This window comes from Phaseolus vulgaris, chromosome 9 (assembly GCF_051622355.1).
Source record: "Phaseolus vulgaris cultivar YP4 chromosome 9, ASM5162235v1, whole genome shotgun sequence".
Taxonomy (NCBI): domain Eukaryota; kingdom Viridiplantae; phylum Streptophyta; class Magnoliopsida; order Fabales; family Fabaceae; genus Phaseolus; species Phaseolus vulgaris.
The window spans coordinates 20,771,264-20,796,211 of NC_143506.1; the positions used below are offsets into that span (position 1 = coordinate 20,771,264).

The 24,948-nt window shown below is 32.5% G+C and overlaps 3 protein-coding genes across 3 annotated transcripts; all 3 read left to right on the top strand.

Annotated features, from left to right (window-relative positions):
• The first annotated feature begins 4,295 nt into the window (after positions 1-4,295).
• On the top strand, positions 4,296-7,600 carry LOC137821620 (uncharacterized). Its single transcript, XM_068626302.2, has 2 exons — positions 4,296-4,440; positions 6,188-7,600. The coding sequence occupies exons 1-2, from the start codon at positions 4,381-4,383 to the stop codon at positions 7,325-7,327; spliced, it is 1,200 nt and encodes a 399-aa protein (XP_068482403.1). The 5' UTR covers positions 4,296-4,380; the 3' UTR covers positions 7,328-7,600.
• Positions 7,601-15,697: 8,097 nt separating this feature from the next.
• LOC137820684 (Pyridoxal phosphate (PLP)-dependent transferases superfamily protein) lies at positions 15,698-18,253 on the top strand. The gene is made up of 2 exons (XM_068624867.2): positions 15,698-15,974; positions 16,835-18,253. Exons 1-2 carry the CDS (start codon positions 15,768-15,770, stop codon positions 17,981-17,983), a joined length of 1,356 nt encoding a protein of 451 aa, XP_068480968.1. The 5' UTR covers positions 15,698-15,767; the 3' UTR covers positions 17,984-18,253.
• Positions 18,254-22,286: 4,033 nt separating this feature from the next.
• Positions 22,287-24,650, top strand: LOC137820972 (uncharacterized). Its single transcript, XM_068625335.1, has 3 exons — positions 22,287-23,376; positions 23,949-24,177; positions 24,288-24,650. Exons 1-3 carry the CDS (start codon positions 22,466-22,468, stop codon positions 24,450-24,452), a joined length of 1,305 nt encoding a protein of 434 aa, XP_068481436.1. The 5' UTR covers positions 22,287-22,465; the 3' UTR covers positions 24,453-24,650.
• The last annotated feature ends 298 nt before the right edge of the window (positions 24,651-24,948 follow it).

The following is a 24,948-nucleotide window of genomic DNA, read 5'->3' on the forward strand; positions in this document are numbered from 1 at the left end:
AAAAAAATAAAATTATATAATAATTATATTAAATAAAGATAAAATATAATAATGTTATTTAATATATAAAAAATTATTAAATATTTATAATTATAAATATTTAAATATTTTTTATTAAATTTTATATCATTTTGTATTTTTTATCAAATAGTTTTAATATATTATCCAAAATAATATTTCAATCACTAAAATAATATTTTAATTAAAAATAATTATAATTTATTGGTAAATAAATTAAATTATATTTTTAATAAATTTTAAATATAAGATTAATTTTGTAAACTTATATTTTTATCAATTAAAAAAATACGATTTTAATTATACCCATCATTCATTTATAAATTTTCATAAATTTTTCTTACATTTTTCATATATTTATCTTAATTCAAATAATATCACTATCTTTTCAAAAGAGAGGTTAATGGGATATAAAAACTTTTCCTTCACAATCAATTATAATAACATACACAATCAATTATAATAATATAATAATATTTTTAATTACAAAATAAAATAAATCACTATAAGAAAAATCCAATTTATCTACGGACAAAATCCGTAGGTAACAGCCAAAATCCGTATGTAAATCAACATTACCTACGAATTATCCATGGAAAAAAATTCGTATGTACCCACTGACTTCAAGTCCGTAGGTAATGTTAATATATTTTATTTTAAAATTTTAATTATTATTTGAATCTTTTTTTTTATTTTCAATTATTATTTACAAATATTATTTTTTTTCCAATTTTTATGATTATTATTGATAATTATTATATATGCTATGACAATTAAAATTAATGTTAGAACTAAACTGCAGCAGGTGAGACTCGAAGCCAACTCGAAGCCAAATCCTTTGAAATATGTCCATAAAAGCTTTAACCATTACACCAGTCAAGTTTTGTTATCATGTTATGATTATTATTATATTTATAAGTATGATTATCAATATTAATATAATTAATAAAATAAAAATTAATAACATTCTTCATATATTTAATATCATCATTATTATTAATATTATTAATATTATTTAATATTATTAAATATTTATAATATTATTAATATTATTAAATATTATTAATATAATACTATTTATATTGTTTAAATTATATTAATATTAATAATATGTATAAATTAGTTATGATTATTATTATTTATGAATATGAATTATGTTTTTATAATTTTTTATATTATATTAATATTTTTAATATTATGTATATAATTATTATGATAATAGTTGGTAGGTAATAGAGATCAGTGGTGATAGTTCGTAGGTAATAGAGATTCGTAAGTAATAGTTGGTAGGTAATAGAGATCCGTAGGTAAAGGTTGGTAGGTAATAAGATCCATATGTAATAGTTGGTAGGTAATGCTGAATTTACCTACGGATTCAGAATTCGTGGGTAATAGTTGGTAGGTAATGCTGAATTTACCTACGGATTCAGAATCTATAGGTAATGTCCGTAGGTAATGTAGTTCGTAGGTAATATCCGTAGGTAATGTGGAATTTACCTACGGACTCAGATCCGTGGGTAAAAATCCGTAGATAATACTGATTTTTTTTGTAGTGAATATAATTACAATAATAATTTATTGAGATGAAAAGTGTATGTATTTTACTATTTGTGATGTTAAAGTATCACCCATCCATGTGTTTTTAGTTTTCGAACGGGAGTTGGGGTTCAGAGAACTATTGAGCCAGCTTCTTCTCCTCCTTTGGTCGGTCGGTTGGATAATTCCTCCTTAAGCAAACTCCTTCCTCTCCTCCACTCGTTCTACCTCGCAGTCTTATCATAATCCAAACTCGGATGGTATCTGTAGAAGACACTTTGACGCTCAAGTCAGTTTAGTATTCGACATTCGATTGTCAGAGTACTGTATATGATGACGTACCTCAATCTTGGAATTTGTCCTATTTATATTATTTTAGTGGGTCTTTCTCATTGGGTCAGATTAGGGAACTTAGGTCATGTTTAGAAATACATTACCTAGCTCTTGATTGCTGATTAGCCTCACTAACTCTACTTAAGCATAATTGGGTTTGTGGGGTCGATCGACCTTATGGTCGAGTCCTGTGACATGATGTCGGTCATCTGGATCCTCCCGGTACACTTCCCTCCAGGCTCGAGGGTGGTTGACCCAAAGAGTCTTTGTCCGAGACCGATGTGATGATTGGACTTCCCGAGGCTTGATGTGACGTGGGGCGGCGCGTGACGTGACGTGCATTGATGAGGAATTTTTTGGCGCTATTTGACGAGGACCGTTGGATCAAACGAGATCTAACGGTTAAGATGGATGTGACGCTTCGCCTCCCGAACCCCTAGGCTATAAATAGTGGTCTCAATAGTGTCGAGACAATGCTCTTTTGCTATAATTCACTGCTTTGACATCCGAACATCCCTCGTCCTGTTGTGTTGTTTCATTCATCTTCCAAAAGGTTAGTCATGTCTTCCTTATCTCGTCCTACATCCTCTTCTTCGACTCCCCCTTCTACTCTTCCCTTTCCTTCGTCTTTTTTTTCATCGTCATCGTCTTCTCCCGACTCCTCCACGACCGTGCCTTTGTCGGTCGGTGCAAACCAGACGTTGCACCCTGTGGAGGACGTCATCAGTGGAGATGATCCGGAAGGTGCCACGACCGGTCGGACTCCCCTGGCCCCCATCCCCCCTTCCGGTGTTTGATTGGATGGATCCAAAGGTGACTAGGATCACCTCCTGCTTTGTGTGCTTTGTGAACTAGACTTCTGTTTCTGAATTTTTGGGGAGGGTTCCAATTATGAAGTCAAATGCCAATCACGGCATTATGATTGTCGAGCCTTGCAAGCTAACGAATACCATGTGTATGGGTCGGCCTCCTATCGAGCGTCCATTTTTCTTCTTTTACTCTTGTCTTTTTTCCGATTTGCATGTCTCCCTTCCTTTCGATAACTTCACATTGGGCGTCCTTCATGCACTCCACGTGGCTCCCACATAGCGTCTCGTGCATTGCCATCAAATCTGCGTCTCAAACTTGGACATCAACATCGCAAAGTTGTTGACGAAGATGGGAGGGAGCTTTGTGAACCAACTCAGGGCTCCTCTTTTTAGCGATGTGGAAAACACTTAGCATATGACCGTGTCATCTGAGGTGTATAAACTCATGTGCGTAGTGTACACATTCATGTGCTCGTTCAGGTCGGTCGTGTCGTCATAGTGATCCCTATTGAAGTATTTCCACTTATCTGACAGTGGTACCCCAATTACAGAATTAGTAAAAGGATGTAGGCGCACCAAGTCCAGGGTTCCGGTCGTGCGGACCGACTTGTTTGGATGGGACTCACCATCCATCTCTTGAGTGAGGACCTTTGAGTGAGTTCCTTGTCCCTGATCTCCTCAGCTGTTTTCGGGTCGGGAGGGGAGGTGAACGATCTACTGACAAGGTTGGTCGGTACAGCAAACGGTCCCCCCTCGACGAACCTCCTCTCCATCTCCTCGTTCTCCTTTTGGAGAGCTAGGATCTCCTCTTCATTCTTCCAGGTAACCTCTTCATTCTTCCTCTTCATCTCGACCATCTCTCTCTACAGAGACATCAACAATGTCATCTGCTCAGCTTCAGACATTCTCTCACTTATCATGTTGCGGGTTGATACCATCTACTAACGTTCTTCACACGAATTCTCTCGGCCCACGGTGGACGCCAATTGTTCTCGAACGGGGGTTGGGGCTTAGAGAACTATTGAGACAACTTCTTATTCTCCCTTGGTCAGTCGGTCGGATAACACTTCACTTTTTCTCCAAGCAAGCTTCTTCCTCTTCTCCACCCGTTTTACCTCTCGCTCTTCTCATAACCCATACTCAGATGGTACCTGCAGAAGACACTCTAACGCTCAAGTCAATTTAGTATTCGACACTAAGTTGTCAGGGTATTGTATATGATAACGTACCTAGATCTTGAAATTTGTGTTATTTATATTATTTTAGTAGACCTTTCTCATTTGGTTGGATTATGGAACTTGAGTCATGTTTAGAAATACATTATCTAGTTCTTAATTACTGATTAGTCTCACTAAATCTACTTAAACGTAATTGGGTTTGTGAGATTGATCCGTCCAATAATCGAACTCCATCACATGATGTCGGTTATTCGGATCTCCCCGTACATTTTTCATTTAGTTAAACAAAAACACATTTATTTAAAAAATAATGTTTGTTTCACACTTTTATTTTTCTCCCATTTCTACCTTACAATCATTTCAATAATAAAATATTATATTTAACTAATAAAACTAAAATAAAATTATGATTTTCCAACTCATGAGATTCAAGTCTCCTCCACCTTATATTAAGGTTTTGATGTCACCCTCCTCCCCTCTCTTTCTATCCCCAACCCCCTTCCCATATGTCTCTCACCGTCAACTCTCTTTCCACTCAGAATCGCACCGCCAAGCACCCTCTCCAGGTTTCTAACTACTTCTGTAACTGTTTTCTGTTACTTTGTTGCACTCATGCTATGTATATTTCATCCTTTTCACAATATCATTTTCTTTCTCTGTTCAAAACAGAACCCATTACTTGTTTCATTTTATTTTGTTTTCCATCAATAATTTTGTTACATAAAAACCGTAATAGTGTAAAACTTGGAACAGTTTTATGTTTTTATGGAACAATTAATACTCGAAAAAATAATTTTTATAAAATAACAAAACTCTTGTATCGACTCCAAAAGTTACAGTGTAATCCCGAACTTTCTTCAACCTTTTCCGCTGCTTTCCACTGAAAATGCATAATCCTTTTGCAGTTGAGTTCTCTTGATTCTCTCCATACCTAACATTTCTCTTCGTTCGTCTATTTATCATGCGTCAAACCCACATTTGATGTTTTTTTTTTAATCTTGCCCTTCCAAAACTGATGTGTGTAATTTGATCTAACTTTTGAATAAAGCAATATTTTTCTTAGAGTTACTGATCGTTGAAGAATTCATTTGTATGCTTCTGTTGATCACATATAAATCTAGGGAATCAAGTGTGTTTCTAAGTTGGGTAATGAAAGTTTTAACCAACTATTGTGTTTTTGAGAGTGTACTTCGTGTGAGAGAGAACACCAGAATGAGAATGTATGGGACAGATAGTGACGGTGTAGAGTGGTTGTGAAAGAGAGTTTCTGAACTGGAAGAATAACCCCTATAAATGAGAAAGTTCAATAAGGTTTTGGAGGCAATCTTTTGTCTGAGTGTTGAGAAACATACAAGAAAAAATCCAGAAACTCATTGAATCCCCTCGAGCCATTCGGTTTATACTATATAATATATATTTGCTACAATTAATTTGGTTTTGTTCCTACTAGGGAGATGAGACCTAGAGAACTATTGAAGTCTTCTTCTCCTTCCTTCGGTCGGGCAGGTGACTGGGTGATGAACTGTGGTTCTTCTCGTCCTCTTGCTTATCCTTCGGTACTCGGCACTCGGTCATCGGACGAATCACCGGATGGTGGGTACCTGCGAAGGCACTCCGACGCTCAAGTCAGTAAAGCGGGTGGTCAGCTCAGTAATAAATGACATACCTTACTCCTTGGAATGCGCGCTATTTATATTATTCTAATGGGCCTACCTTGTTGGGCCCGCTTATCGAGGTGGATACCGCTTAGGGTTGCATTACCTAATTCTTGATGATGGATTAAGTTCACTGATCTTGGTTTGAGCGTTAGCTGTAGTAGGGGTCGGCCGTCGGCCAAGTTCCCATGGTGTGGGTCGGCCATCGGCCAAATTCCACTGGTCTTGGTCGAGTCTTATAAGGTCTTGGCCAAGTCTTCTAAGGTCTCGGCCTCTCGGCCTTTCGACCAAGTCTTCTAAGGTCTCGGTCTCTCAGCCTCTCGGCCAAGTCTTCTAAGGTCTCGGTCTCTCGACCTTTCGGCCAAGTCTTCTAAGGTCTCGGTCTCTCGGCCTCTCGGCCAAGTCTTCTAATGTTTCAGCCAAGCTCCCCTGGTCTCGGTCATGTGGACTCGGCCACGGGCAGCCAGGTGGACCTCGGCCTCGCCCATACCGGTACAGGTTTATTCAAGGATGTTATGTTAACTCGTCAGACATTCTCAATGATTCAAGGAGTGAGCACTAAATCTTGTTACCTGGTAGAAAGTGAAGAATTTTTGCATAAAAATGACCCATGAACCTTTTGCTTACTTTGATTCTTTTTTTTTTCTTTGATTGTCAGGTTGCGAAGCGCTTAGAGAAGTTCCAGAGATCTAAGGAAGCATTGATCAGCCAGAAAGATGGAATCATAAACCTTGGACGAGGCTTTCCCAACTTTGATGGTCCAGAGTTTATAAAGGAAGCAGCAATTCAAGCAATAAGGGATGGGAAAAATCAGTATGCACAAGGCTTTGGAGTTCCGGAGTTAAACATTGCTATTGCTGATAGATTTAGGAAAGAAACTGGATTAGTGGTAGACCCTGATAATAAAGTTACTGTCACAAATGGGTGCTTAGAAGCAATTTCTGCAACTGTTTTAGGATTAATAAATCCTGGTGATGAGGTTATCCTGTTTTCTCCTTTATATGATTGTTATGAAGGCAATTTAGCCATGGCTGGTGCAAAAATAATAAGCATCCCTTTGCAACCTCCAGACTTTGCTATCCCGATTGAAAAGTTGAAGTTAACCGTGTCAAGGAGTACACGTGCCATTGTTATAAATACTCCTCACAACCCTACGGGAAAGATGTTCTCTCTAGAGGAACTCAATGACATTGCATCCCTTTGCATTGAGAATGATGTTCTAGTTTTTGCTGATGAAGTTTATCATAAGTTGACATTTGATATGGAGCACATTTCAATAGCTTCTTTGCCTGGAATGTTTGAAAGGACCGTGACAATGAACTCATTGGCAAAGACATTTAGCTTAACAGGATGGAAGATTGGTTGGGCCGTAGCACCCTCACACCTGACATGGGGACTGCGACTGGCACATTCTTTCATCACTTTCTCAAACGCCACTCCTTTGCAGTGTGCAGCTGCAGTAGCTCTTAGAGCGCCAGACTCTTACTATGTGGAGCTGAAGAGGGATTATATGGCAAAGAGGGCTATTTTGGTGGAAGGATTAAAGGCCGTTGGCTTTAAGGTATTCCCACCCAACGGAACATTCTTTGTTTTAGCTGATCATACCCCTTTTGGATTGGAAAATGATGTTGCATTTTGTGAATATCTGCTTAAGGAGGTGGGGGTGCTGGCAATCCCTTGCAGTGTGTTTAGCTTCAATCCAGAAGAGGGAAAGAATCTAGTCAGATTTGTTTTCTGCAAGGATGATGAAACTCTTAGGGTCGCGGTTGAGAGGATGAAGGAGAAACTTAGAAAATGATCTCAATGCTTGATCAAGTCCTCTATATATTGGATTTTCAACCATATCTAGCCATTGCCAACATCTTGTTTGCATGTTCTTCTTCCCAAGATTCATGATCTTTTTATGTGTTGAGTTTTTAATTCTGGGGACTGTGGAGTGGAAAATAGAACTTTACACCTCCTAATGTCCCAAGTTTCTTATATTACCAAACAAATGTTTGGTTAATAATGTGTTTACTGTGTCAAGGTATCATGGTCCAATGTGGGAATAAAAGCAAAGTTTGAATCTCTATATATTTGGTGTCTGCCTTGGTTATAAATGATTGATAGGTTGACACTCTAAATATAAAAAACATTCATTAACAGCGGGTGGTGAATTGTTGACACTTAATTAATGAAAAATATTCACTTAACACTACAAAACTAAGTAACATTTACATGACAACTTATTATAATAATATTTTATATTAAATATAGATAGATGAATGTCTTTCACTATTTAATGTCGAACTGTCACCATCCTTTATAAAACCATTGTCTCAAATTATATACTAAAAGTAATTTAGAAAAAAAAAGTATTCCTTCATCTAATAGAGTACTTATACTTTAAAAAAATAAAACTTAATCTTTGTTTGGATATGACGTACTCTTACGTGGAATGGATTAGAGTGATTTGAATGAAAATTTTGGGTTTGGATTGAGTTGATTTTGAATGATAGATTTGAAGGAAGATTTCTTTGTTGAATGGGTGAGAAAGGATGAAAAAGTCAAATTCACATGTTACTTGCAAAAACTGATATCGCCTTAATAGAATAATGGTTTGGTCAATTTCTTCTATTATTATTATAAGTTATGTGTTAATGCATAGTTGATTATGTGAAATAGACATCATATGTAATAGATTAAGTCAAATAATATAATCAATTAAATGTGTTTTTTTACTGGGATGTTGTCTATTAACATAAAGGTTCACACAAGTTCCTCTGTGTCAAAATGTACCCAAATTCCTCTCTCTTACAATAAAAAAACAGCTTATTATGGATTTCAAACTCGATCAAAATAAATGAGTGTGTTTATTACTTTTCATTGTTCTACTTCTATTTATATGAACTTCAAAAAAATTATTACTATATTTTTTGGTTTACAGTATTAATTCACATTATTTAAACCAATATTATTATATTTTAAAATATAAATTATCACTATAATAAAGGTAACTTTGTCTTTACCAAAAAATTATAATTTTTCTCTTTTCTTTTTTCTCAAGCAAATATTTCACTGTATTTTTTCTCTTTTCATTTTAATTCATTTAATCTAAATAATATTACTTTTCATTTAATTTTTTTTCTTTCCTTTTTATTCTTATTTTAAATTTGAAGTTTTATTTGTAGAAAATATTTTAAATTTGGAAGTTTATCCAAAAAAAATTATCACATGGACAACGACTTTAAAATAGATGTTTTTTAAATTTGTTATTTCTTTTTTATCGAAGTAAAGAAGCCCAAAAGTGGAAAATAACTTTCTTAAGACTTTGTAAGACGTTTAGTTATACACTGATTTTTATTTATGAAATATTCATAAAATTATATTTTAAACTACAAAGAAAATTTAATAATCCTAACATACATTTTTTTAAACTACCAAATACAATATTTTTTTCACTGGAGCTAAAAAAAAACAAAATGCACTTATAGAATTCTGTTTTTAGTTAAAATGTGATTGCAAAATTTTAGAAACTTTATTATTTTAGTGAAAAAAATTAGTAGTCAAATATTTTGAAAACCAAATTATAAAATATTTACTTTTTATATTTAAATATTAAAAATAGTGATTGAACTTATACTTTCAGTCTATATTTTATTTTAATGTAGTTAGTGTTTAAAATAATTTTATGTAATCCTTGAAAAATTATTTATAAATTAAAAGAGATCTATGTTACTTAACTTTTTCATAAAAAAAATTGTCTAACTCATGATACATGTTACAGTGAGCGTGTGAGTGAGAGAGGGAGAGATATATTATAGCAGTAAAGAGTGTTAATTACTATTTAACACATATACATTACATCCGTATTTATACATAGGATTGATATACAAATGGTTACATTTATATTCCCTTAACATCCCTTTCATATACTAATTATATTTATTTTAATTTTTTAATTGATACTTCACGTCAATTATTAGAAAATAATAACATTTTATAATATAAATGATATCAATTTTAACATATAATCAATTTATATATCTATTAAAAATAAAAATATTTTATAATATATAAATAATTACAAATCTTATATTATAAATTAATTTTATAAAATTGAGTTAAATTTAAAATTTATATTTTAATATTTTCATTTTCTTTTTCTTCTTTGATACTGTGACAACATTGACACCATTTAATCATTTAGATCCTAAAGTCCTCAATCTATATCTCATTGGTTTACTCAAATATTCTCACCACAAATGCCAATATCTTTTCGAATCTGCTCACGACCATGATTTTTTTTTTTTAATTTGGTCATAAACTAAACGACCATGATTTTTTTTTTTTAATTTGGTCATAAGCTAAACAAACACTCTATTGCAAACAAAGTTTGTGATGACGTAAACATGGTTTTCATTTTAATTTAAGAATTCTAGATAGCGTATAACATTGTCTTTGAATTACCAAATACTATCCATAGATGATTTAAAAAAAAAAATATGTTGTAGTTTCAAAATTACCAAATGCTCTTACAGATATTAAGCGAACTAGAATTCAGTTTTTTTTAACTAAAAAGTAGTTGCACAAATTTTAGAAGGTTTATTTTTACTTAGAGTATTAGCTGTAATATTAAAAATCAATTTTCAGAATTTTTTTTACAGCTGTGCAGAGGTTTGTATAAATAAATTACCAAAATACTAATAATTATTCTTAAAATCTAAGCTTAGTGAGAAAATATTAATATTAAAATATTTTCAGAATCACTTTTTGAAAATATTTTTTTGTATTGTGCTTATACTGTCAGTATATGATATTTTTATTTTGACATAATTAATACTTCATTCTATTTTATAAAATTATTGAAGTATTATTTATAAATTAAAAAATATCTGTGTTAACCACTTGGACTTGCCCGTAAAAGTGTATTACTCAAAATAAGTTTGTATTTTTTTTATATAGCCAAAGTAGTTTGTTTAGGAAAAGAACAAATAATTATTTTTTCGTTTAAGGCAACACGTTTTTCTTATTTAAATAATTTTATAATAAGATTAATAGGATAGAAAAATCTGAAATTCTTTTTCTAACAAATTATAGCTTTGTATTTTATTTTTTTTAGAATTTTTTTTAATGTTTCTTTTTATAAACATGCCTTTTTATATTTTCTTACATTTAAAAAAAATTACAACTTCTTAAATATTTTATTTTCTTTTACATATAATGTAAAACAATCTAATGTAATGAAACATGCATTTTAAAACTTTCAAATTTACTGGTATATATTATTTTATTATAATTTCAAAAAGTATTTCTTAAAATATTATTTTAACTATTATGACTGTAAAATATTGATTCAGTAAAAATAAGTATAATTTTTAAAATAACTATCATACAAATTTATTTATTTAGCATTGATGAAAAATATGATATTGAAAATAAAGTAAAAAAATAATAATTTAAAGTAATTATTTTGATAACGTAAGAGATAAAATATTTTAATAAAATTTATTTTTTAATTTTTCACTCATTAAGATGTGTTTATGATATTAAACAATGTACAAATATACTCCTTGTCTTTGAGACTTATAGATAAAAGATGGAATGAGATAATTAACTTATGAGAGTGGTTCAATTTTATTGTTTGATTATCAATAATACGGATGAATAAAAAAATATAAATGGATAAGTTGTATTTGGAAGTTCAATTTAAAAAATGAAGAAATTCAATTTTGGGTGAAACATGTACAAAGTTACTAAAAAAAAATCTGACACTACTTTAATTAGCTATAATTATCTTTACTTCCATCATTTTAATACTTTTTTTATTATATAGAAGGATGAGACACTAACCAGTTGAATAATTATTTTCTCATACGTTCTTTGTTTTTTCTTTTCTACACTCCCTAATCTTAAGTTTCGGCTCATGGTTGGAAGTGTACCCGCAAAAGGTACTTCATGCTCAAGTAAGAGTTTGATACTCGGTGCGTAATGAATGTTATATTAATTGCGTATCTTTGTTTTGTGATGTATTTATTTATACAATTTGTCATGAGCTATATTATTAATAGGCCACATTTAATATTTATAATCATACAAATGGAAATACATGATTTGTCGCATATTTCTTTTTACCTTGAAGTTTTTATCCTTAGCCGATCAGACGACCTTCGCTATGGGGGTTACAAATCCTGTAACCTTAAACAATACAAATACAAATTCACCTTTGTATAATAATCATAGGACTAAGACTCTTATATAAGAAATTGTAAATTGTAAGTGAAAACTTGAGAGTTTGAGAAGTTGGACAATTATTTTAGTAAATAAAACATAGGTCAACAATAGTAAAAAATACTCTTCACAAATTAAATCTAAAATTAATTTGTTATCATATATAACAACTTTTTTTTCATGTTGTACTACTGTAATATTTGGAGATATTGTATCCTGAGTAACTTGGATACACATAAAAAAAATTATTGTAACTAATTGAATGGGAAGTATTTAATAACCAACTCATCTTAATCACCTCTAAATACTTTAACTTAGACTCAAAGAAATATAAATAGGAAAATAATTCTTTGATACTATCAACAGTGAAACACTTTCATTTGACAACCTCAAAAAATAATATAATAATATTTTGTATTAAAAATAAACTAAATATAATTAAAATATTAATTTAATGAATTGTGAAATGGGTGTATTTATTGCGAAGAGTGTCAATGTATCAACATCCATATAAATATACATTTGGTCTCACATATATATTTAAATTGTCTTTGACTTCAACTCCTAAGTGATGTAAGACTATTCAGTGTACCATAACAAAACCCCAAGACGAGGTCTAAGGGGAATAATGGTTCATTTTTAGAATCACCTTTTCATTCTCACAGACGACGTCAATGTTACAAACTTAAGTTTATTGAGATAATATCATTATGGGCAATCACTGCATCCGAGGTATTGTCTACTTTAGAGCTCGAAACTCCGTCACAATTTTTCCTTAAAAGTCATCTCAAATGGTTAAGGGAGGCAAGTGTTTTTAAATTGTCCTTGACCTCAACTCCTAAGCAACGTGAGAATATTGAGTATACAAGAATAAACTCCTTCAGTCAAGGTCTAAGGAGAACGAGAGTTCGTCTTTTGAACCACTTATCCATTCACAAACGACACCAATGTTTCGACATCAAGTTTGTTGAGATAACATCATCAGACAATTATTGGATATATACTAAGTAGAGTCTGGTTGAGAAAAGCCCCAACTCTAGATAAGGTCGCAAAGCTTCAACCTTTAAGATGGTTGTAAAAACACAACCTTGGAAATAGTAACGTAAACTAAACTCAATGAACATTAAAGTTCATTCATCCACCTAATTAGTCTACATGCACCTTATTTATGGATTTCGAGATTGGGTGGCTTGTGTACTACCTGACTTTTCAATTTTCAAAGATATTTTACCCACCTCCAAGACTCGAAGATACATAACAAATTTGGTTGTAATTGATCGAACGGAAAGTACTTAATAAATAACTCATTTTAATCAATTTTAACCTAGATCCAAAGGCCTATAAATATACACTTGGTCTCATAGGAAGTACTCACTTAACTCTCTTTACTCATATACTAATATTTTTAAAACTTCTCTAGCTCATACTTTTGAACATCAAATAATCTTTTTGTAGGTGGATCTCCACTTGGTATTTCTCAACAAGCTTGATAACCATTCTTAAGAGGATTCAACTTGATTTCTAGCTTGACTTCCTTGAAGCTTCCTCAATCCATCTTGGACAGTTCTCACTTAGTGTTTTTTTATTTCATATTTATCTATTACATGGAAACATAAAATTAATTAAGGATAAATATGTTAGGCACTTAACTCCATTCTTCATTTCTCTTCAATTATTGGAATAGCCAAAATAACATTTGGTATTTTTCAAGTTTAGACTTTTCTAATCAAAAGAATGTCACATACAAACAATCTTTTTAATAATAGATTGAATCAAGTGTAAACAAATTCAAGCAAAAGTTGAATTATACATTGTCATAAAAAGGTGTTTTTTTCTTGCATAATACTTTTAATAGTTATGGTCTAATTCAACAACAATACTTCTAATCCAAAGACAAGTTTATACACTTCACAATAGTATGTCACAAATTGAAGTTGTGCAATTGAAGACGAGTTTGACTTTCATTAAAGTCGTTCAACTGAAAACAATTTTGGTTCATTAAAGTCATATCAAGCATGACAACTTTGTTCAACTTTTACTCATTAAAATCATATTAAAAATTAAAAATTTGATTAATTTTCTTCTCATTAAAAATGTGCTTATGTGCACAAATTTGATTCGTCAATTAAAGTCGTGTCAATATACAAAAAATAAAGAGTAAATAGTCGGTTTATTACAATAAATATTAACATATTTCATTTTTAGTTCATTAAGAAAAAAGAAGAAGAACAATCTTAGTACAAAATTTTAATTTCATTAGTTTGATTTAAACTCTATTAATGATTAAAGTAATTAAGCATGTGTTAGTCTTTAATAATTACCACATGAGTTTATCATTCAAGGTTAATTGCATATCAATATTAATTTTATCTTTAATAAATACGTGTAACAATTACTAAATAGCAAATGTGTTCAATTACTTAAATCATTAATAAAGTTCAAACAAAACTAATAAAATTAATTTTTTTTATTAAAACTATATTTTATAAACTAAATATATCAATTTGTAAATATTGTAGTGAATCCATTATTTAGCAAAAAATAAAATAAGAAGTACAATATCTTTAAAAAATTAAAAACAAATAAAGAACATGTGTTAAGCATGACATACGTACATGTGTTTAAACCAAATTTTGATTAGTAACACAACTTCATTTTAATGTCATAATTTTAAGCACAATTTACCTATTTGTTTTTTTAATTATCCATACTGATAATTTGGAAAGGAAATTACATTACTTTGATAATTTTTCGTGGAATGAACATGATTATTGTCTTTCAGAACTAAAATAATTGTGGTTTAAATTTAACTTAATATTTTTTATCCAACTTATTTAATTTGTAACTTAAAAAGAATTAGACTAAATTGACATGTAAGTTTATCAATTAATCAACATTATAAAATAATATTTTTTTTAAATACATGCATATATTACAATTTATTTATATTTTTATATTAAACCATTATATTTTAAATTAAAGTTAATTTATTAATAGACTTAAATTTTGAAAACATATTTTTTTTATTTAGAATTATTTTCTTTTTATATTTATTTCAAAAGAGTAAAAAACGACTTGTTAAATTGACATAAGATCATACTACTAAAAAAATATAATTTATTGTAAAAAGAGACTAAAATATTTTAAATGACCAATTAAATTGGATCAAGTCAAACCGATTCCTTTAACAAGTCTAATTTATTGCGACTCTACGAAATAGTTAAATAAAAATAAGATATATGATAATAAACACTTTATAAAATTAGCAATGATAAATTTATTATTAGAAAATATAATAAAATATTTAAATATAAATTATTTTAAAAATAAAAAATAATTAATCATTATATAACTAAATTAAATATTATTTTATAAACTAAATTTATTAATATATAAAATAATTTCTATTACTAATAAAAATTTGGTGCAATTATCTCAATATTAAGATTAATAGTAAATTTAGTTTGATGGTTTTTAAAAATATTAATTTTGTTCTATGTTTTTTTAAAAATATATAATTTAATCCTTTCTATTAAGCTCATATAAATGACATTAAATAGTAATTAAATATCACATAATTATATGATTATTTTTTTCTTTAAATTATTAATATTTAACGGTAATAATATTATTTTACAATAAGCTATATATTTTCTATTTTAACAAAAATTTAAAATAGTTATTTATATTTTGTGTTGTTTATGTTTACATTTTTTACTTTAATTCTTTATTTTTTTTTCCAATATATCAAATTGATATTTCGTTAATTTATTATATATTTTAGCTTAATATAATGAATTGTGAGATACATAATGCTAATTAAAATTATATGATTAATAAAAATAATTTAATTTAGAAGAGACAATAAAACAAAGTATTTTTCTGAAATTATAGAATAAAACTTAAAATATAATTAATGACACCCCTATTTTTTATTTTTTTAAATATCTTTATCTTTAACAGTGGCAGCCCGGGCAGCCGTGAGCACGAGGCATAAAGTTTAGTAGAAAGAATCAAATTTGAGTCCAATGCAGCAGGTCTATGCTAACTCCCCATATATACTCATGAGATTCACGCCTTCATCCAAGTTCTTAGGCTTTTCAAATCACTTCAATAACCTTCTCGCACCCTCTTTTTCTCTAACCTCAAAGTTCCCATCTTCCATTGCCGCCACCATGTCCACTGTTCCCACTCAGAACGACACCGTCACCCACAAAACGCATCAGCCTCTGCAAGTTCGTTATTTTCCCCCTTTCAGATCTCTTTATTATGCAAGAATATTTTAATGTTCTGTGTTAAATTAGATGTCTGAATGTGAATCGTATTATCTTTTTATCTCAGCTTTTAATTCTGCTGACTACCTGTTTCTTAGAATTTACATCATGCATGCTGCTGTGTTCTACACATATGGAATGGGACCTTCACGCATTATAAATCACCCCTGTTCTTACGTTTCCTTTGATCTATAGAGTTGCTATGTTACCAAACAAATTTAAGGGTTTTGGTATAGTTGTCTTTTTGGGGCAATAGATGAATGGGTTTGGGGGAACCAAGGAAGAGATTGAGGGAGGGGGAATTTTCTCAATTACATTCTCAAAATCTTTAAATTTCGGAGAGTACCGTAGAATATGTCTATTTTATATTCATATCCCTTTTGAATTACTTAGTTATTTGGTGAAGGTTGTCTTTGCTACAATTCAGTTTCAACTTATTTGATGATGCTAGCATCTTTATGAGTATGTTTGGATAACTTTTTTCATATACACTTGAAGAAGAAGAAAATAAGAAGGAAAAATAAAAACAAGTTTTGTGTTAAAATTTGTTTAACATGCCTTAATTTTCTATCAGAGTTTATGAAAAACATTGTCTGATCATATTCTGTGAATAAAACTTAAACCTTGTAGTGCAAGGAACTAAGATTATATCTTACCTGGTAAAAAAGAGGAGAGGGTTTGGGGAAGAGAGAGTTTGGTTGTATTTTGTACCTGGCATCTACTGACCAAAATAATGCCAAAAAGAAAACATGATACGTATGACAATTTCATAGCTCATAGTTGAGCAGCATGTTTACTTTAATTCCTGTTGATTTTGTCAGATTGCAAAGCGCTTAGAGAAATTTCAGACAACAATCTTCACTCAAATGAGCTTGCTTGCCATCAAACATGGAGCCATAAACCTTGGTCAAGGCTTTCCCAACTTTGATGGTCCAGACTTTGTGAAGGAAGCAGCTATTCAAGCAATCAGGGATGGGAAAAATCAGTATGCCCGGGGTTATGGAGTTCCAGACCTTAACATTGCCATTGCTGAGAGATTTAAGAAAGATACTGGATTAGTGGTAGACCCCGAAAAGGAAGTTACTGTTACATCTGGATGCACTGAAGCAATTGCTGCAACTGTACTAGGAATAATAAATCCCGGTGATGAGGTTATTCTGTTTGCTCCTTTTTATGATTCTTATGAGGCTACTTTGTCTATGGCCGGTGCAAAAGTCAAAAGCATTACTTTGCGTCCTCCAGATTTTGCTGTCCCTATTGAAGAGCTGAAGTCCACCATCTCAAAGAATACCCGTGCCATTCTTTTAAATACACCTCACAACCCTACTGGAAAGATGTTCACTCGCGAGGAGCTTGATTGCATTGCATCTCTTTGCATTGAGAATGATGTTCTGGTTTTCACGGATGAGGTTTATGATAAGTTGGCTTTTGATATGGAGCACATTTCGATGGCTTCTTTGCCTGGGATGTTCGAAAGGACAGTGACAATGAATTCCATGGGGAAGACATTCTCCTTGACCGGATGGAAAATTGGTTGGGCAATAGCACCCCCACACTTATCATGGGGAGTGCGTCAGGCACATGCATACCTCACTTTTGCAACCTCCCATCCTTTTCAGTGTGCTGCTGCGGTAGCTCTGAGAGCACCAGACTCTTACTATGCAGAGGTGAAGAGGGATTATATGGCAAAGAGAGCTATTTTGGTTGAGGGATTGAAGGCTGTTGGCTTCAAGGTATTCCCGTCCAGTGGAACCTACTTTGTGGTTGTAGATCACACCCCTTTTGGACTGGAAAATGATGTTGCATTTTGTGAATACCTAGTTAAGGAGGTGGGAGTAGTGGCCATTCCTACTAGTGTATTTTACTTGAATCCAGAAGATGGAAAGAATCTTGTCAGATTTACGTTTGCCAAGGATGAGGAAACTATTAGGTCTGCTGTTGAGAGGATGAAAGAGAAGCTTAGAAAATGATACCAACGCATTATCAAGTTGTGATATATGTAGGATTGTAATAACTTCTGGTTTATGGAACTGGATATGCCCTGCAGTCTTTAGTTACTACCTACTTATCCGCCAGTTTTTTTTTTCTTGTGAAGGGTACATTCAATATAACTAGAAATCATGCCTACCTACCACCTAGCAAGCGATGACATTCGGAGTTGTTTAACTTTTATATTTATGGGATGTATTTTCATGAACCTTTATCACTTTTTTTACCGAATCTTATCGCCTGATTCTTAAGCCTTTTATTCCTTTAGTTTGCTGCAATGAATCAATAACCAAGCACACATGGCTCCTTAATTATTTCCTTGAATATTTGGAGTGTTATAATCTCTAGGAGGGTAGACGTCTTATGCACCCCTATCATACGACAGCAATTGATGTGCAACTTTTTGTTTTTATTTCCTAATTCTCGTCCTATGATTCTGTGTTTACAGGCACGCGTTAAACCTCTAAATTTCAAACTAAACCAGATTAACTTTGAATAGGACCTAATGTCTAGTATGCCTAATAAAACTCCGGGAATCTCAGCCAGTGAAAATTCAAGCAAAACTATATTTTCTGAAGAATTGTGTTTATTAGGAAGTGGAGAATCGTTTAGGGAGAATGATGAAATAAGAAGCAAATGGAAGTGAACAAGAGTTTTGTTTACATCAATAAAGAAGGCAATATTACATAAACACATTAGGCCCAACAATATCTACCAACCAGTAATCATAATCCATCAGTTGCACTCCTTCTATAGCCTGCAACTAATGTATGTAGAGAGACAATGACAAGATCCCAACCCTTTGGATTTGACTCATCAATCATCACTCATAAACACTTGGCTCCATCCAAGCGTGGGTTGTCTTTGGATGATACTTGGTTCTCTAATTTGAGCCTTATGGGGAGTAATAATTGTGTGTGCTCCTCATCTTATTCATCCCAGCATATTCAGGCTATAGATTAAATAGACTATTTTGCATCAATTTGAAAAAATTAAAAATAAGGTGTAATGTCTAAGAAACATAGTTTGAAACTGATCCAAAACCAGATATAAAGGGAAATATTAAAACATTACTGGTAGAGTGAGCAACGCTACATGTAAGTTTGAATGAAGTGTGAATTATTTGTACTTTGTAACGGAAGACAGGACAAGCATATTTGATAGTTACAACTTACAAGCTCGTATCGCAGTATTATTGCACCCTTTTACAGCCACATATTTTTCGTTTTTCTTTATCCTTTCCTCGTGTCATTCATTACATTACAAAAATTGTATTGAAGTTTCCTTTTTTTTTTCCTTTCCATTCCATTCCATCATAAATAATTGAATTTTCATGTTACTTCACCAATTATTAGTTCTTCTCACGGATGTGTTGAGTGGTTATTTATTTCGTATCTATCATTTATTAAATTTTACTATAAATGTTATTATATTTTTTAATAATCTAAGAATATCTTTAATGAAAAATGCTTTTTTTACACAATCAAATTTAAACATTCTTCAAATTAATTTATTCAATATCTTTGTTCCAAATTGAAGGAGATAAAAATAAACCATATCTTCAATTATATATAACTATACAAGCGAACTTCATACTCCATAAGGTTTACTGTTATAATCACGAGGTTTTCTACTTGATTAACATGATATAATCTATCAAAACATAATTGGATTCATAATGTTTGTATTATATATATAATAGGGAATTTTTGTTTGGTGTAAATTTTATTTATTTATTTCATATTTAAGTATTTGTTAAAGTTACAACATCTTGACTCTGATAACCAGCCCTTTATTCTATATTTTATTATCTCAATTATACACAATAAAGAAAACCACCATCATAGAAATACTCCCACTAATACACAAAACTCACATTAAAAAATAACAACCAGTTAAAAAAATCAAAAAGTGATAAAAGAAGAAGGAAATACACCAAAAATAAAAAGAAAAAAAGGAAATATCTACCAAAAAGTAAATGAACATTCTATTTGAAGAGAAATTACACACACTACATATATTTTCTTTAAAAATATATATAAATTTAAAATTTTAATTTATTAAAATAAAATGTCTGAAAGAAATTGAAATTTGACATCACTAGAGGTGGAACTTTTCTTCTAACTAAAATTCTTAATTGTTCCTATAAATGCAACTATTAAGAAGCTTTTGAAGTATTTGATCTGTCAATAAGGGCCCAACATGCACACATACTTCATTCACAAGGGACTTCCACATGGATTCATCAATCATCTGTGTCTGTCCATCATTCCAGCCATCCACTTGGAGGCAACTTGTTATGATCATGGATAACTACATTCAATGAAATAATCAATCTCATATAACATTTTTGTTGACCAAAATCTTTAAAACATTTCACCTGTGATAGGTATTTTTTACTCATAAGCTTTTTTTCCCATTCCTTTCAAATGTAAACTTTAATTCACTCGTATTTGACTTGACCAGAATTCTCAAGACTAACTCCATCACTGATGTGGAAACCTACAATGAACTTACAGTGTAGAGAAGTGAGTAAAACAACTACCCAACTAAAGGGGTTACAAATAAATTAGTCTTGTTCAATGCACCCAAGTATGTTGTGAATGCTCAACCATAATCTTCAACCTTGATCATCAGAAAAGATAACATTTCAAATTTCAAAATAGAGCATGAATCAAAAGTAGAATTACAATTACACTGAATGAAACCAAAGTGTTACATTTCAATTGTATATACACGTGACATAGCCTGAATGCATTTAAGTTGGTATCTACCTTGTACGTGTCTTCTGCTTTATATCTATATACGTCCTTAATTAGTATTGGAAAATGTTGAGCTTACATACTTATTTTGTTTGCCAAGTGTAATAATAATTTTGTGCACCAAGGAAAACTCCAGAAGAAGAAACAAAAAGGCTTAAAATCCAAAGAAGGGTAAACACCAAACAATAGTGAAGCATCTTTGGCATTTGCTCTTTTCACTTCTTCCATCCCTTGCCAGTTATGAGAAAAAGGAAAGATATTAGTGCTTTTATGAGTACCCCATCCAAAGCCATGTAAAAATACATGTTACTTTTATTGTTTATACTAATCCCATGAATACATCTTAATATATGTAAGATTCTAAAACTACAAACAAATACATATTTTTTAGTTGGTGTGTGCATAAACTTTGGACAAAAGAAATACAGTGAGTTTTGGTAGTTGAAAAAATTGAATTTAAATACTGTTATATATATAAATGAAAAAACTCATTAAATATTGTTATAATTTTAAAATATAATTAAAAGTAAAATAAAAATATAAAATATATATTGTTATAAATACATTACATCCTGCTTGAATAGTGGCTAAGTTTCTAGTACTAAATGTTAATTTTTACAACTTTTATTTTTTAATATTATAAATCATGGTAATTTTTTTTACAACTCTTATTTGGATTCATTTAAAAAATAATAATTTTACTTTTACTTTCAAAATTCAATTTTGTTCAGCTTTATCCTTTAAAATTATATATTATTTGAATTTATAGTTTAGAAAGTAACTTTTGGAATTTCGTTTGGGGATCATAATCTTTTTAATAAATATTATTGGATATGCATAAAATGTGACCTATATAAAAAAAATTGTGAGTAAAATTTAAAGTAATGTTAATCCCCACATGAGAGATAATAAGTAATTAGTATCTGTGTTTATATGTGTTTACCTGACCTGTCAGTGGATGAGCATATATGACAGAAAGAATGTTAATTATATGTACTCTTTAATAGTTATTAATGGTAAAAAATGATAATTTGATTAAGATTTAATTAATAAAAAAAAAATGTTAAAAGGAAAGTGGAGAGAGTCCTTGAAAGAGAAAGTTGAATTGTTTTCCTTTTAATTTAAAAAGAAGAAGGTAAAACAGAAAATTGACTTATTTTGTAGGGCATAGATGGTAGAGCAAGGAGAGCGCGAAGCATGGGATATAATCCTCAGATATAAAGTGAAAAACCCGAAATGAAGGGTGATTAAGGGAGGGCCAGAATTAACCTGAAGCGAACGAGTCAGATGGAAAATAAAATTAAATAAAGTGTGGCGGCACGTGCCGGCCAGGTACAGTAAAGCGAAAAAGGCACGACCCCGAATCAATCCCAATCGGACGACCATATCTACCCGTCAAGATCGGACCCAAACCATCCAACGGCCAGAAAGAGAGTCTCACAATCTGAACATCCAACGGCTAAAGTGGAATCTAAGTCCTCTCTGTGAATGCCCCATAAATACACCAAACCCGGCACCCACTCCACGCTCCCTTCATTTCTACCCTCCGAACAACAACTCGCTACTTTTCCTTCTCTCTTTCAAGAACCTTCTGCGCAGTGCCGTAACGTAACGTGTCGTTTTTCGCCACACTCTAATCCAATGCTTCCCGTAGATGTCGCCGGCGAGGACAATATCCCGGCACTGGAAACGTCGATCTGAATGAAGACCACCAACATGGAAAATCAGAAGAGTGGGAGCAAGCTTACCAGAACCCACTCCTCGCTCCTTAGTTGTTCTTCCCCGGCAATCCGATCCTCCATCCACAGCCTCTCTTCCATCGTCACCAAAGAGGAACACGAATTGCAGGAACATGAAAAGCTACTCCTCGATGTTGACGACGACAAGAACAACAAGCCCAAGAAACCCCAAGCCCGACAGCGCCCTCGAGCCCAAGCCCACAGGTCATCAGTATGTTCCGCTCTGGCAGTCTTTTTCCTCGGCTCGTGTTCGCTCTTGCTCTACTTCTTCTACCTCGAGGTGTCTTCCTCGGAGAACGTTTTACTGGCGCTGATTTTCGTTGCCGTGGCGCTCTACTTTGTGTCCAAGAACAAGGGTCTGATTCATAGATCCTTTTCCGCGGCGAAGCATTCATGGGAGGAGAATGTGAAGCGGTTGGGATTTTCGAAGGCGGTGGCGGCGAGGCCTGTGCAGTGGTTCATCGGAGAGCCGGCCGGGGCGGGGAGGAAGGCGGCGAAGATAGTGAGGGAAGGGGTGGAGTTTTACAGCAATGGGGATTTTTACGAGGGCGAGTTTCACAAGGGGAGGAGCAACGGGAGTGGAGTGTACCATTACTTCGTGAATGGGAGGTACGAAGGGGATTGGGTGGATGGAAGGTACGATGGGTACGGAATTGAGAGCTGGGCGAGGGGGAGTCGCTATAGGGGTCAGTATAGACAGGGGTTGAGACACGGTTATGGGGTTTATAGATTCTACACGGGGGACTCTTATTCCGGGGAGTGGTGTAACGGTCAGAGCCATGGCGTGGGGCTTCAGACTTGCTCGGATGCTAGCTGTTACATTGGTCAGTTTAAGTATGGGGTCAAGCACGGTCTTGGCTGTTATCATTTTAGGTCAGTTTCTTCCTTTTTAATGTCTTGTACTCAATTGTGCTAATTGTATCGTTGGTTTCTTTTATTTGATCATGGTGTGATTTAGTCTTTGCTTTGCTCTGGTCATTGCCTTTCATTGAAGATCCGGATTTTCTGGATAGTTCTGTTTTCTTTTGATTTGTAATTAAGGATTGCTTGGGAGGACTCGGTCTGTTCTCCCCCCTTTTGAGTTGTTGATTTATTGGTTCCACTGCCACTTTATGAGCTTTCTTCTGTCTTCTTGCATACCTCTCTAGAACTTGAACTAAGTTCCACTTATATTCTTTTTGATGAAATTAGTCCTTCGTATTGTATCTAATTTAGATGTATTGGTTGTTAGATAACCGATTGTGATTGGTATTTCTGTTGATGATTCATGCGGCTTGTTCGATGATGATGCATGATTTTGTCTACTAATGGGTGGCATTGCAAAGTTGAATCCTTCTGTAATTAGCATTCATTGTTTCTTGGAAGGTTAGAGTAGACAATAATACATGAGGTTTTGGATGTTGTTTTTCAAAAGTCTTATTTTTGGGGGAATTGTCGTGCTGCAGAAATGGTGATAGGTATGCTGGAGAGTATTTTGGAGACAAGATACATGGATTTGGAGTCTACCACTTTGCCAACGGCCACTGTTATGAGGGAGCGTGGCACGAGGGTCGTAGGCAAGGTATTGGCTCATACACTTTTCGAAACGGTGACAGAAGATGTGGTGAATGGGATGCTGGCAACCTCAAGCAACCTTTACCACCGTTATCCGATGTTGTTCTTCGAGCAGTTCAGGTACTTGTTATGTACATATAATTACTATTAACTGTAATGGTTGCCTTATTGTTGTAATCCCTTTGCAAAGGTTGCTTTCTTTTTTCCTCATAATGTGTTATAAATTGCAGGCTGCTAGGAAAACAGCAGAGAGTGCTATAAACCTTAAACGTGTGGATGACCAGGTTAACAAAACAGTAATTGCTGCAAGCAAGGCTGCCACTGCTGCTAGAGTTGCTGCTGTGAAAGCTGTTCAGAACAGGATGGATGGAAAATTTTGCGTTACTGATGTCTAAGAATTAGTTAGATGTTAGCTTTTGTTTGGAATTGTAATTGTAAATTTTTACTAATTTTTAGTCCTTGGAAGATGTCACCCCGGTGAGCAAAAGCTTATTGGAGGTTGAAGAGAGAGAGAGAGAGAGAGTTTGTTTCACCCCCACACACTGTAACTTGTATATAAGCCATGTATATCAATGAAAGATGATTTTCCTCAACTTGTTTCTTGTTGATCAGTTACTTTTATTTTTACACGCCACTTTTGGATTTTAAGGAGCTTCACTGTGAGGAGTAGTTGCACTAGTGAAGTTAAACTTAAAACATTGGGATGCTTGATACCGCCAGAAAAGGCTATTGTGAGGTGACATTCTAAAATTGATCAACTCGAGGACTGGTTCAACCTTTTGGCAACTACACGGTGATTACTAAGATCCTTGTTTAGGAGACAGCCCCCAAGGATTACAACGTTAAAGATTTGTGTTTAACGTTTTCAGTGTTAATCAAACAGGAAATTAA

What these genes read in the sequence shown, in the direction of transcription:
- LOC137821620 (XM_068626302.2), top strand. Translation starts at nt 4,381, where the DNA reads ATGTCTCTCACCGTCAACTCTCTTTCCACTCAGAATCGCACCGCCAAG. An exon ending in CCGCCAAGCACCCTCTCCAG is followed by an intron (nt 4,441 to 6,187) that starts GTTTCTAACTAC and finishes TTTGATTGTCAG; the next exon opens with GTTGCGAAGCGCTTAGAGAA.
- LOC137820684 (XM_068624867.2), top strand. Translation starts at nt 15,768, where the DNA reads ATGCAGCAGGTCTATGCTAACTCCCCATATATACTCATGAGATTCACG. An exon ending in AAACGCATCAGCCTCTGCAA is followed by an intron (nt 15,975 to 16,834) that starts GTTCGTTATTTT and finishes TGATTTTGTCAG; the next exon opens with ATTGCAAAGCGCTTAGAGAA.
- LOC137820972 (XM_068625335.1), top strand. Translation starts at nt 22,466, where the DNA reads ATGAAGACCACCAACATGGAAAATCAGAAGAGTGGGAGCAAGCTTACC. An exon ending in CTTGGCTGTTATCATTTTAG is followed by an intron (nt 23,377 to 23,948) that starts GTCAGTTTCTTC and finishes GTCGTGCTGCAG; the next exon opens with AAATGGTGATAGGTATGCTG. An exon ending in TTGTTCTTCGAGCAGTTCAG is followed by an intron (nt 24,178 to 24,287) that starts GTACTTGTTATG and finishes TATAAATTGCAG; the next exon opens with GCTGCTAGGAAAACAGCAGA.